We start from the raw sequence: 14,154 nt of genomic DNA, 5'->3' as shown, positions 1-14,154 counted from the left end.
TAACAGCAACAACAACTCCTACAGTGCTATTACTACTACTACTACTGTTGATGCAGCTATTATTAGTAGCAGAGTTGGTAGTAGCAGTAAACAATAATGGTTCTAGCTGCAGGTACTAAGAGTGACAGAAGAAGTAAAACATATTGGGTTACACTTTACTTGAATATGACACTGTCATGAACGTGTCATAAACATAAACAAGTCACAAATGTTTATGACATAATGCTTCTTTTAGTAAGTGTCATTCGGTTTTTGTCATGACAAGTTATGGTTAGAGTTAGAGTTAGGGTTCATGTGTCATGACTGTGTCATGACAGTGTCACGTGTTCATGACAGTGTCATGTCACTCTTATGTAGATACCTTCAAGTAAAGTGTTACCACATACTGGTACTAGTCTCTGTTGTGTATTTGTGTGACTATGTTCTTTCTACTACATAAATGAATGTAGTGTATTCACTGAAAGCCAATACATTGAGACAGACTGGTCTGGTTGGGTCCAGTCGGAGCGGTTGAATCAGGATTAGATAACTCTCGGTGAAAACCACAGAGATGATGACCCACTAAACTCCTGACCCGGTGTGAGGAACAGTGCGAGTTTAATTGGCCCCGCCCGTGAGCCGTATCAGGAGGACAGCGGGTAACAAGTGACAACAGGGAACGTGCTGGCTGGCTTGTTAACCGGGGGCATGGGGTGTGGGGAGGGGCGGGCGGAGGGGAGTGGGGCATGGTGTGGGCGCTGCACAGTTCACTGGTGCAGGGGTATGCTCCACAGAATTTTGGTGTTTTTGTTTTTGGTAGGGCATGCTCCCCACCACCAAAGCTGGACTGGGGGTTCATCGAGAGGTGAGCCGCTCTGTGCAGTCATGGAGACCACTGCAATGCCCGGCTGGTGGGGAGGGCCCGGAGCACTCCCTTTTCTACTAGGTTTGTAGTGGGAACCAGTCGACAGGTGCCAAAACCCCTAATTCTAAGTATGAGGACATAAAGTCAGATTCATTTATATGTAGTAGTATATAGTATAATATGTGTGCAGGAATTTGTTATGTGGTACTCAGAAATGTAACTACATTTTAAAGCCAAATATGCAGTTTATTTGACAGAGAACAGTTCAATATTTTGCTAATTAAAGCTAATCTAGAGGCATGTTTACACTAATCAATTTGAAGTTAAATTACCAAAGCTTTAACATGACAAATCTCACTCGCCCTATTCTCGAACCTGATTGTGCAGCAATCAACATATTACAGTGTAAACTGTTAAAAAGTTAACAGTTTACTTTATTATTTTACAAACACGGGCACTCTCAAATGTAAACCCTAATGGAAAATGACTGCAATCAATCACAAAATCAAGCACTCAGTTAATCAGTAAATCATTTAGAAAGCTATTAACTATTAAATTAAATGTTTATGCACTGCTGTTTTAGTTGACTGTTTTGTCAATGTTTTGTTAATAGTTTCTTTGGAAAAACTGGCGACTTATATTCGAATATATTCATCAAAGAAATCAGTTAATCAATGTTTCCTCCAAACACTTTTTCATGCATGTTTGTTCGGTTCCTTTGCTCCTCAGAATTGGGTTCCTGTCATGTTGCTAAACTATAGGTATATAAGCTTATTTGCTACATGACAGCATTGACTTAATATAGTAACAAAGTACATTTACTCAAGTACTGTACTTGAAAGCAATTTTGAGGTGCTTTACTTATATTTCCATTTTCTGCTACTTTATCCACTGACTACTTCACTACATTTCAGAGGCAGATGTACTTTTTACCTCACTACATTTATTTGATAATTATAGTTATTTTACAGATTTAGATTAATAATACAAAATATAACAAACTAATAAATCATGATGTATTATTATAAAAATAAGAATGTATTGACCCCTTGGAGAAATTCACAAGTCACCCATTATAAAAAATAAACCCAACCTTTACCATCTGCAACATTAAATTGATGTAAATATTAATGCAGCAAAAACTATAATCCAATAATATAATATAATGGTTCTGAAATGGGCCATTCTGCATAATGAGTTCTTTTAATCTTAGTACTTTAAAGGTGCAATATGTAAATGTATGCAAATATGTATTAAATCCAAAAAATGACCACAATATGTCATCAGATATTAAGTAAGCATGCTAAGTTGAAATACTATCTTTTCTGACAACAATGCTAATGCCAGTATTTTCTCCTTTAGAATATCCGTTCCGTCTGTTTGTGTTTTGGTATCAACTGCCTATTTTGACAGCTGGCCGGGTTGCCAGATATATCTGTAAAAACGTAAACCCAGCGCGCAACAGCTGTAACGTTGGTACAGCCATGAAAGCAGCAAACAAACGAATGGGATCAACGGATTTAGATTCTACCCGACCTAAAAAACCTTGGCATGTTTCTAACAGTTGCGTGACCAGAGACGTAATAAATCCTGGGTAAATATTGGAGATGTATTTGAAAGATGGAGACAGCTTAGAGCCTAAAAGGACGCCGAGTTGGCAAATCCCCCCTGAACAGATAAGCATTAGCTTCAGGCTAATTTATCACGGCTACAAGGGACGGGCATTTTATGTCATTTCAACATTTAATTATATACAGTCCCTCCAGAAAAACGTGACTATGCGATCGCATAATTCAATGCATAATCAGCCAAAGTCTGCATATTTATGCGGGGGCCGCATTTTTTCAAATATGCCGCACTTCCGCGGCATAAATTGCCGATTTCTGCGCAAAATATGCGGGGCTTGCATGATTTCATAATCCCCGCATTTTCGTTGCAAAAAAGTCACGTATATCTTAGCAGAAAGTTGAAAAATGTTGCGTTTACTTCACACAAGAGCAGCCATTTTCCTGTTGCCATGGTGCCAAAGTGACTTTATGAAGTGACGTTATGAAGTGACGTTATGAAGTGACGTTATGAAGTGACGTTATGAAGTGACGTTATGAAGTGACGTTATGAAGTGACGTAATTACGCGACGAAAACATCATCGAAAAGCTGCAAACCCCGCAATAAAGCCATGATGAAACAGCAATTTTTGCAAGTTCCCGCAATTTTTGCAAGTTCCCGCAATTTTTGCAAGTTCCCGCAATTTCATCGCATAAAATTGCATAAATATCCCGCATATTCCATTGCATTTTTTAAGAAAACGTGCCGCATAATCAAGGATTTTTGCCCGCAACAATCACAAAAAAACTCCACATTTTTCTGGAAGGACTGTATATAGAGTACTCGAGTTGGTTACTCGCAAAAACAGCTAACGCCGCCATGCTAAAACGCAATAACTGCTAAGGTTACCGGAGGACTGGGCAAGTGGGCCACGGCCCAACCACCGTGACAGATCTATGACATAAAGTGCAAGTTTGACTTCCTCACAATGGAAACATGCAGTTTAATTTTGGCAACCATGTAGCCTGTTCATCGGCCGTAGCTGACAAATGGTGAGTAATTTTAAGCCGAGAAAGTGGGTCTGTCAGTCGGGTAGAGAGGACGGCGAGGCTGTGGGGTTTTTAGTGGTTGTTGCTGTAATTTTAAGCCGAGAAAATGTGTCTGTCAGTCGGGCAGAGAGGTCGGCGAGGCAGTGGTGTTATAGCGGTTGTTGCAGTAATTCTAAGCCGAGAAAGTGTGTCTTTCATTTGGGTACAGAGCTCCGCGTGAGCACAGGCTTTTATGACTGTCAATATAGCCAGCATCTAATGTTAGCTACTCTGCTGCACTGTGGAGTAATGTCTGGCTATGTGAGACTAGCGACTAGCAACGTTGTTGTGGATGCTGCGTTCTCAACCTGGTAACCCCCATGAACTTCGAGTCTGGGGAGGAGGAGCTGGGGGAAATGACTCTCTCCAGTATTTTGAATTTGATCTGCAGTAACTATTTCAAATGCTAGACTTTTTTTTTTAATGCTTGACTTTGACTTGTAACAGAGTATTTTTAAACTGCTTAGTTGATACTTTTACTTACAGTAACTGAAAGATCTGATAACTTCTTCCAACACTGACTAAATACATACAATGTTTAAAGAAAACAGTGAAATAGACTATTAAAGTGTAATAAAGTCCAGTGCTTGGATAGATAAGTTAGTCTGCTGACGCAGGTGAGCATTGTGCTCCTGTGCACAACATAACCAAGTACAAAACTAATTCTAGATCAGCTCTCCTCGTTTGGAAAATCTGCTGGAGTACTGGAAGATCCAGCAGCATATGATTGATGAAGAAGTCTTTAGTTAGAATAACAGAGTGAAGGCAGAATCAGTGCAGTTAAGAGGATCTATGTGCCATTCACTCCACTGAAGGAAGCCTTTTTTACACACAGGCAACAAATGAATCCAGCCAAGAGATTACAGACAGACAGAAAGTCAGGGAACTCGGACAATAACCACTTTTGGCTACATGACTCAGCAGCCCCAGTTGAGATGAATTCACCCATTTCATTTCTCTTCAAGAGGCAGATCTGAGTGTGTGCTGAACATTGACAAGTGTGGATAAAGTCATGGCAAACTCTTTTACAGACCTGGAAATAAAGAGGATACAGTTGGTCTCAGTGCATTTCATCCTCTCCAGAGGGCTACTGATTTTCCACATTATTATATTTTACTACTATTGTGGATCGTGCCAAGAGGACACTGTAGGGGTGTTGGCTCAGAGCGGAACATTTTTAGTGAGTGTATAATGCTGTTCACACAAGTTCAGTTAACCAAATGTAATAATATGCTCTGGTGAGACTTCTATAAGTCACTTTCTACAAAACTGCTATCCAAAGAGCGAGGAATGTGAATATTACATCATAATCTATAGGTTTAGATGGCTGATATTTGCCTTGAAGACGTTTATCTTTAATTTCTAATATATGGGTATTCATTTGCAAGACCTTAAGTAGAGAGCAGCTATGAGTTGCAGTATCATATTTTCTTCTACTTTTTACTTGTAAATGAATTCTCCATTTAAAGACTTAAATCTATCTTCAGATTTCCTCCATCATTTAAATTGTTGCAGCAAAACTAGTGGTGAACCCCAGAAGGGGAAAGGACTGCATCATGTCTTAGAGGGTGCAATTCTTATTTTTTGTATTTATACATATCATAACTTTGCTAGAGGTACCATTGAACTGTAAGATATTGTTTTATAGTTTTTTTTTCAATTTTGCTCTTATAGCAAGAAATGTTAAGAGAGAAATGATGTTGTGTGCTGGGCCGGGGGTTGTAATGTATTGTCCTACACAATTACATTATCTTGTAAGTGTATTGAAAATCCTGCCAAGAATACAATTATTTCAATCAAAATTCTTAATTCTTTGGTGATGTGGAAATATTGTATTATCGGTAAAGCTTTATCTTATAGGTTTGTAATTTACTAATAATGTCATAGAAACTATGTAAGTTGGTACTAATTATGGGAAAATAGAGAAAAAGTTCCAAGACATTAATTTTAATTAGATTTTATCAAGCTGTGTTGACTAATGTTCATTTTCAGAGAATTTCCTGAAACAGCTAGTGTTAATGACTTCTTAACGAGACCATTTATAACCCAACCCAAGTAAATATTAAATCATTGGAAACTTCATTTTCCTATATGTTGGACTGTACAACCTGCATGTAGACACATTTTTTTAATTTTTGCATGTTCAACTGACCCACTGTTGAAAAGATTCTAGGTTACGCAAGCAATTCATTGATGTTAATGAATTGGAAGTGCACCAATTGAACTCTATAGCTGCTACCAAATTATACAATTCTTCACAGGAAACATCCCATGTAATTATGGACCTGCCAGACATGTGTTACTTTATTATCCTTTTAAACCACACGTCTAATATTAAATCATATAAGAGCCACATAACAGAACAATAAAACAAAAAATTACAGAAAAACAGACCAGATAGTGAGAAAGTTAGAGGTACCACACAAGCATTCTTATGCAGAACTGTAGTACTGTAGGCTGATGTGTATGTTCTCAACAATCCTGTCTTTTCCCTCGCTCTGTCCTGAACACTCGCTGCCCTGCCGGAGCACATTGGTCCTGTGAAGAGTGAGACCTTTCGTTGCCCCTAGTTCACATTTCCAGCCTCGGTTTGGCAACAGAAAAGGACACGTTTTCTGGAGAGTTTCAACAACTCCCCCTTTTGACCCATTGCTTTCTCCAGCCAACCCCCCCTCCCTGCCTCTCCCTCTGCTCTGGCTTCTGTGGGACGGTACAGGGGTCCCATGCGGGTGTGGAATAGTCCCCCTCCTTGGTGGAAGGGGAAAAGGTCCCAGAGACAGAGCTGTTAATTCAATCAGGAGAGTGGTATGCTCAATTAGGCATCCATAAGGGCCCTGGATGGGTCCGGGGGCCCTGTGGAGGGCAGGCAGCCCAGTCCCCATGAGGTATTAATTGTGGATGACAGTGTGTAAACAGTGGGGTGAATAGACGGCGCAGGTGCGGGACTCTCCAGTCCAGACTCAATAGCCCTTTTCACACCCTCTCTGTTGCCACTTTCTCTTTCATTCTCTCACTACGTAAAAATCCCTCACATCTCCGATTAATGTCACGGATAATTGGGCTTTGTGGGCTTATTTATTTGTTGCTGTGCGTTCCCGTCACTAAGCATGCTCCTACATCAGCTTCAGTGTGTGTGTGTGTGTGTTTATGTGCTAGTGTGTGTTTGAAGAGGGTAATAAGAGGCCAGGTTGCTGCTGTCCAGAACTGTCGGCCGGCCAAGGGCTATCCACGGCTCCTCGTTTTCAGGAGCATATGAAAATTGCGGCCAGTACATGTCAAATGTGTGGAATTTATTAAATGAAATCCAGATGATACTTTAAAAGGAGTGGGCTTTCTATCTGACCTCCAATTTTTCCATCCAGCACCCTGTCCCTCTGTCTGTCTTTCTTTCATTCACCGCTGTGATTGCGTTTGGTCCTGTTGGACAATACTAACTTTTCAAGAGCCATCATATACACAGACTGTTAACAGGGAACTGTAGTGGAAGTTCAGACCTGTACTTCAGTAACAATAACAAAAAAATGACTTTGGTAAAAGTATCATCAGTAAAATGTACTTTATGTATAAAAAATTAAATGGCCCCTTTTTAGAGTGTTATTTTTATATTACATCACTGGATTATGGTGAATGAATGTTGAAGCTGGTTACGGTGGAGATATACATATTTTAAAAACTGATCATATGTTTTGAATGTAAAAACTAAGTAGCTGAAGGTGTCAGATAAATGAAAAGGAGTAGAAAAAAATATTTGTGCAATATTTCACATAACATGGAGTGAAAGTACCTCAATACTTTACGACTCCAGTGGTGGAAGAAGAAATAAAGTCCTGTAGGTATGAAAGTAAGAAAGTAATAATTAGCAATACCACAAGTAAAATGTTAAATGCATGACTTGTAAAGGAGTAATTTCACAAGTAATGAGTACAGTGAGTAAAGGTATTAATTATGATGGATTTCAGTAGGGCTGTCCTCGACTAAAGAAATTCTAAGTCGACTAACAATCGACAGATCTGTAAAACAAAGAAGTTTCTCCACAAAGAATCATGCAATAGCGCCACTTTAAAACAATTTATTATGCAAGTTTCAGAACATATCCCTATTGTACCTTGGGTTTTTTATTATTGATGAATGAACATGTGAGCAGGATTTTTATATTGTAGCTTGTCAAGCCAATTTTTTCAACTTTATATACTGTAGGGTTGTTTATTCTTTCTTCAACAACTAAAAATTATATGATATAATCATTGCTTTTGAATGAGTATGTCGAAGACAAACAGTTAAGTAAATAGTAACTACAGATGTAAAATAAATGTAGTTGAGTATAAAGTACAATATTTCCATCTAAAATACGTAAAATACGTAGGACAAATATTCCAAAGTTGTAAGTTTAGTACTCCTACCGTCTACAAAGTAGAGTTGACATTTTAAATGATTATATGGTTTCATAGAACTGACATTAGCTATTAAAATGCCCAAACAATGAGAAGCTACTAAAACCCTGGAAAAATGTAAGTGGAGCTTTTATTTTGAAAAGAATGTGGTTCATTTAATTTTATACTGTGATCAACTGTAAAAAAAATAATAATAATGGGACAACTAACTAGTTTGTGCCTCCACTATAACTCTCACCCACAACATTCAAAATACCACATCTGAACTCTGTGTGTGTGTCTAGCTTGTACTTTTCGTACATGTGACATCATGGTTGAACATCTGTGCTAACCCCCCCCCCCCCCCCCCCGAGCCGACAGATCTCTGGGTGGCCTCTGTCATGCTCCGTCTGTTTCTGTGTCTACAGACACCTGCTAATTTTCGGCCGTATGTAGTTGGTGTAAGCCAGCGGGGGACAGCGGCTGGGGCGTCTTTGGAAGAGCCGCTGCAGTAATTTGGAAATACATTTCTTTTCAGCATGCCCATTCATTCCTTTATTGTTTTTGTTGTCAGACGTTTTTCCTTTCATGCTCGGCCAAATGACAACAGAATTAAAGTGTCGAGCCATGCTTTCCCTACAACAGCTTTGCACCCCACAAGTCTCTGTCTTCTTTGTTAGGGGTGGAGGGTTGAAGCGAGAGGGAAGAGCAGATATAAACTGATCTCGTTAACATTCCAAGAGACACTCCTGTTCCCCCTCTCTGCTCCTCATCCTCACCTCCCACAGCATTTCTCCACTCACACCAGGACATGAGTGGACCGGCTGGCACAGAGTGGGGGGAAGGGGGGGGGGGTTGGGGGGATGATGCCCCTGGGGTGAGAGAAACAGCAACGTGGTGAGGCGCGTCCAACCTCTCACAGCTCTGTTAATGATACTACACAGACACTTTGCTGAGTACGATAAAGAAGAATCCATATAATTCACTGTCTCCAGTTCGGTTAGGCCTCAATTTTTCTCCCTTCCCCTTTCTTCTCTCGCATTTGGCCTGACAATTCAAAAAATTCTCTCCATGCTTCCTGAGAAAATAGCCCTTTAGTGACAGTGCCTGGTGAACACAGAAATCATTAATAGCTGACCCTAATTGTGCCAATTCCAGCAGCTCAATAGCTCTAATTACAAGGTTCTTCACTGAGCCACTCAAAAAGCCGCTGAACTGTCATAGCCAACAATTCAAAAATATCAATAGGGACAAAGACTGAGGGAAAAGGATTGGGGGTGGGGGTCATCCTTCCTGCAAAGGGTGACCGGATGGCCCTTTTCAGCTCTTAAAGAGCCCAGTTTCTGTGGATTGAGGGGTTGCTGAACTGAAGCTGGACACCTGCACTCCACACTCGGTTTCCCTCGCTCACCCTCTTCGGTGTCTCCTCCTATCTTTTTAACTCGCTCTCAATGGGCCACACAATGTATCTGAAAGAGAAAAGGATGGAGAAAGAGAGAGCACAGAGGGAAAGAGGACCAGAAGTTGAGAGTTTGTAAGACGACTACAGCGTGGGACCAGTTTTAGTCCATTCAGTGGGCTTTGCTGTCAGGATGGACAGTAATGCAATATGATCAGTGGTGGGGGAAGTATTCAGAGCCTTTACTTATGTTAAAGTAGCAATACTGAAATATAAAAATTCTCCATTCCAAATACTCCAAGTCTTCAATCAAAAATGTCCCTTAAGTAAAAGCAGAAAGTATTAGTAAAATGTACTTGAAGTAACAAAAGTAAAAGTACCTACAAAGCAAAACATTGTCCCCCTCGTCAGTACTTTTATATTACAGCCTGCTACTGGATTATTATTACTGATGCATCCATGTGTAATTACTATTTTACTGTTGTAACTACTGGTTGGTTTAATCTATAAATGTGCATCATATGTTGTACGTGTAAAATCTTTCCTCCCGAAAGGTAGCAGTATAAAGTAGCATGACATGGGATTACTCAAAGTACAAGTTTGTCAAATTTATCAGTAGAGTACTTGAGTAAATGTACTTAGTTACATTCCACCAAATGTAGTGGCAGAATGTAGTTTTGTTTCCCAAATGATTCCCTGCAAAATATATATTTTTTAAAGACTTATCTACCAGCCTCTCTCTTATTCATAGTGCATCATAAGTAATTGTGTCATAAGACACATTTATTATGTATGGTCATATCAAGCATGAATTTATTATGATTATTATTTGCATAGAAATACATTGAAAAACTCAACATTGATGTCTCTGTCCAGGAATCATGATCCAGTAACTCAAGATAATCCACAGGCCTGGTTATGAGCAGTATCATGTAGGAACTATTTTCTTTCTATCAAACTACACCAGCCAACTGTTTCAGAATCAGCGCAGAAGGAAGCGTACTAATCATGGATGTATTATTAGACCTGGATGGAGCGTTAATGGCGGAGCCCCGTTCATATCTACGAGAGTTGCTCAGTGGCAAAAAGTTTCTAATCTTCTGGGTTTACTTCCCTGATATGTGACCGCTGACTATGCACAGTAGTGTTTCTCCCTTAATGCCTCGGGCTCTTTTAACAATGCTAGCCAATGGGGAAAATACTCTGGGTCGCAGGGGGCTTTTTCATTGCAATACCGCAAGTGGCCACTTGACAAAATCCCTACAGCTGTCAGAGTGTGACAATCTGCATATATTATAAATCACTGAAATAGTAGTGACAGCACCGTTTGGCTTGGTTATTAGTGCAGTTAGCATTGTCTGTTACTTACCTAGTTTATGACAAATCGTTTCGGCTGTGCTTTCGAACATGATGTCATTGTGCTAACCGAGCATCGTTAGCCTTTACAACAATGCCGCTTCACTACACTTGTTAGATAATGTTTCATTACAGAGTTCTCTGTTGATTTGTGTTTGTCGCCGTGTGCTCGTGGTGGAAAATGAATGTAAACAAAGTTGCGTGCAGGTCCCCTTCAAGGCCAGGCTAATGTCAGAAGTCCCTCTAGTGGGGGCGGCCTCTAGCTCACCCAGTAAGAGCGTGCACCCCGTGTAGGCTGAGTCCTTTGCAGCGGCCAGGGTTCAAATCCGACCTGCGGCTCTTTGCTGCGTGTCATCCCCTCTCTTTCTCTCCCCCTTTCCTGTCTATCTACTGTCACTATCGAATAAAGGGAAGCCCCAAAAAATAATAATAATAAAAAAAAAAAAAAAAGGCCCTCTAGTGGACCTAACGTGTAACAACAACCACATGCTTGTAGTGGCATTGACTATGCATAAGCCTGAGTAGTGTAGTACATATTATTTTACAGGCTGCAATTGAGCATTAACTATTTGAATATTATTCGAATATTTAAAAAAAATGTCAAATGGAATTCGAATGGTATTATAGAGGAAGATTGACAGCTCTAGTACTCATGGACGAGAGGCTTGTCCTTCTCGGCTAACTGTAGCTAACTAATTCTGGCAAATGCTACAGCTGAGAAGGACACCGTGTACGCTTCCTTCTGTGCGGCTACGCGGTTGGTGGGTGTAGTTCAGTAGAAAGAAAATAGTTCCTGCTCACAACCAGGTCTGGGGATTATCTTCAGTAACCGGGTCATGATTTCTGGAAAGAGACATTGCTGTTGAGTTTTTCTAATGGATTTTTTGGGCGCTTTGAGCACCACAAGCAGAGTGCCATCTAGACCCATTATATTATGAGGAGGCAGACATCTCTACGGCCAATATCTCTAACCTTGGGCAACTTGCACCAAAACAATATTGATTGATCAACAGCACTGCAGTTAAGCAGGAAGATATGTATTTTTCATTTTGGGGTGAACTGTCCCTTTAAAAACAAGTTAAATCATGAACAACAATTAGGGATTAAGTAGCACACACACAGCTGTTTTGCCCAATCAACCACTGAACGAACACACACACACACACACACACACACACACACACACACACACACACACACACACACACACACACACACACACACACACACACACACACACACACAGGCTGACCCCCTGCGGTTCTTGTGACAGCTATTGACTTTACTCAATAGATGTTTTCTATTGTAGCCAAGTACACAGGCTAAATGTCACGGCAGCAGGATACTAGGCTATTATAGAGCAGTATATGTCTCTGAATGGGGGGGGATGAGAACCTAAAATTTGACTTCACAATTGCTTGGCCATTGTTCCTGTTCTCAAAGACTGACGATAATACACCAAGTGTACTGTAGCTGCTGAGTCTCCTGGCTGACTGACTGACCACAGCAGCGCTTTCTCCTCTGTGGGAGGGAGGGTTAATCTCGCACCAGTTTGCCGTGGGCGTGGCTTGTGACGCCATCCCTCGTTGCTATTGGACGGTCGGAGTGTCAGTGCTGCTTCTCCCTCCTGTGCTTTTTAAATAAAATCGATAGCAATGGATACAAGCGCGACTCGACCTGCGGAAGCCGCGATGAACAGCTGATCCTCCCGCAGTGGATAACACCGATCACCATGGTCACCGCCGAGTCCTGACTTCTCATATCCCACGCGCGCCACTATATGATTAGTTATTGGGGAAGTAGACAATAAGGGGAAGTAGCTAAAAGGAAAGTAGACTGGTTATTTCTTTTGGACCTGTTGATCATCAGTGTGACAGACGGACACACAGAGACTACCTGCCGCCTCCCGGTCTGCGCTCACCGACCATCAATGATGTTATTGCCAAGTTTGCTTCTTTTCACCTCTTCTCACTTTTTGGCGCCTCTGTTGCTCTGCTACCTGCCGCAAGTCTCCGCACAGAAGCCGGGCTCACGGGTGAGTGCACACCTGAGTGTCAGCTGGTTAAATAGCCTACAGGATCATATTTGGATTGAAAGAGACATGGCAAAATAGCGTAATAGTGTGCCATAATGCAATGCTGCGTGACTATAGCGCGTCATTTAGTGAACATTAGCGCTAAATATTTTACCTTCCACCAAAAATATACCAACTAACGTTCTAACCGTGCTGTGCCGTTTTTACACGGCATGATTCATCGCTTTGTTAAATCAACTGGACTCCAGGCAACCATCAGATGATTACATTGAACTCTTACTGTAAGAGGAACCTTTAGAAATATTGAAATACATATAAATATGATTGGAAATAGAGTGCATTATGTAATTTATGTGAAACTAACTGCGTTTTTGTGCCGACGAGGTGAAATAGAGACCGAGACAAGAGTCCTCCAAAAGCAATCAATAAAGTCAACAGTTGGCGTCAAATTCAAGGACTTTACAAACTGAAAGTCAAGGACTGAACATAACATGTTGTGGCGGGGGATGAATAAAGTTCTTTTTTTTTTTTTTTTTATAATTTAGAAATAAACTCGGCCTTGGTATTACCTTGTCAAGTAAATAAAGCCCAGTGCTGCAAAACGTTATAAATGATAAGTAATATATACAACGCAGCTTTTTAACTAACTTTCAAGACTTTTTAAGGCCTATGTTGTATTTATTTTGGGGAAACTGTCTCTATGCTTAGGTACAATGGGTTAGTCAGTGATCAGCTGCCCTACTCTTCCAAGAGAAGACATTTTAGCAATGGATGGCTTGTAATTTTGAGACTTGTTCCTAAAGTTTTCTGCTGATCACTTTGAATCACTATAGAGGATAAACGGTTACACTTTACTTGAAGTTTTCTACATAAGAGTGACATGACACTGTCATGAACACATGACACAGTCATGACACATGAACCCTAACCATAACCATAACTTGTCATGACAAAAACCGAATGACACTTACTAAAAGAAGCGTTATGTCATAAACGTTTATGACTTGTTTATAATGTTTTATGACACGTTCATGACTGTGTCATGTCACTCTTATGTAGATACCTTCAAGTAAAGTGTAACCGGATAAACTCTAGTCCTGATCCCTGTCGCTATCCAGGTGGGTAAGCAATGCTAAAACCTACCAAAACACAGTGTGTGTTTAACATGCTGCAGAGTGTAAGATATGAAAACAGGCTATTTTTAAGGATACAGAGTTTAACCAGCATTTCCTTCACCACAGCATCCCTGCTCTTATCCGTTATACGTTTCTTTCTAGGACAGATCTTTGTCACCGTCATGTCTCTCCATCTCTCTCTCTTTTTTTTTTTAAACCTCTCTCCCCTCTCTCACACACACACAGCTTTATTTGTTCCCCCCTTTGTTTAAGCTTTTACCCATGGCATTGTCCAGAGGCAGAGAGGAAAATAAGTGATGGGGAACAGCACTGTTTCAGTTCACAGATGCACTGTAATATTTGTGGTCGGGGCTGTGGGTGAATAATACTCACATATTGGA

General features: G+C 40.5%; 1 protein-coding gene across 11 annotated transcripts in view; it reads left to right on the top strand.

Annotated features, from left to right (window-relative positions):
- Nucleotides 1-12,253: 12,253 nt before the first annotated feature.
- The window catches only part of smoc1 (SPARC related modular calcium binding 1), a 65,757-nt gene continuing 63,856 nt past the window's right edge, over nucleotides 12,254-14,154 (top strand). For 5 of the 11 annotated variants that reach the window (XM_031309703.2, XM_031309702.2, XM_031309699.2 and 2 more), the window contains exon 1: nucleotides 12,255-12,638. In XM_031309703.2, coding sequence (XP_031165563.1) covers nucleotides 12,534-12,638 — 105 coding nt within the window. In that variant the 5' untranslated portion in view covers nucleotides 12,255-12,533. Of the gene's footprint in view, nucleotides 12,639-14,154 lie in introns of all 11 variants that reach the window. The other 6 variants (XM_031309697.2, XM_031309694.2, XM_031309698.2 and 3 more) reach the window with 2 other exon arrangements.

Source organism: Sander lucioperca, chromosome 18, assembly GCF_008315115.2.
Source record: "Sander lucioperca isolate FBNREF2018 chromosome 18, SLUC_FBN_1.2, whole genome shotgun sequence".
Lineage (NCBI taxonomy): Eukaryota > Metazoa > Chordata > Actinopteri > Perciformes > Percidae > Sander > Sander lucioperca.
This window is presented reverse-complemented; position numbering and strand designations above follow the sequence as displayed.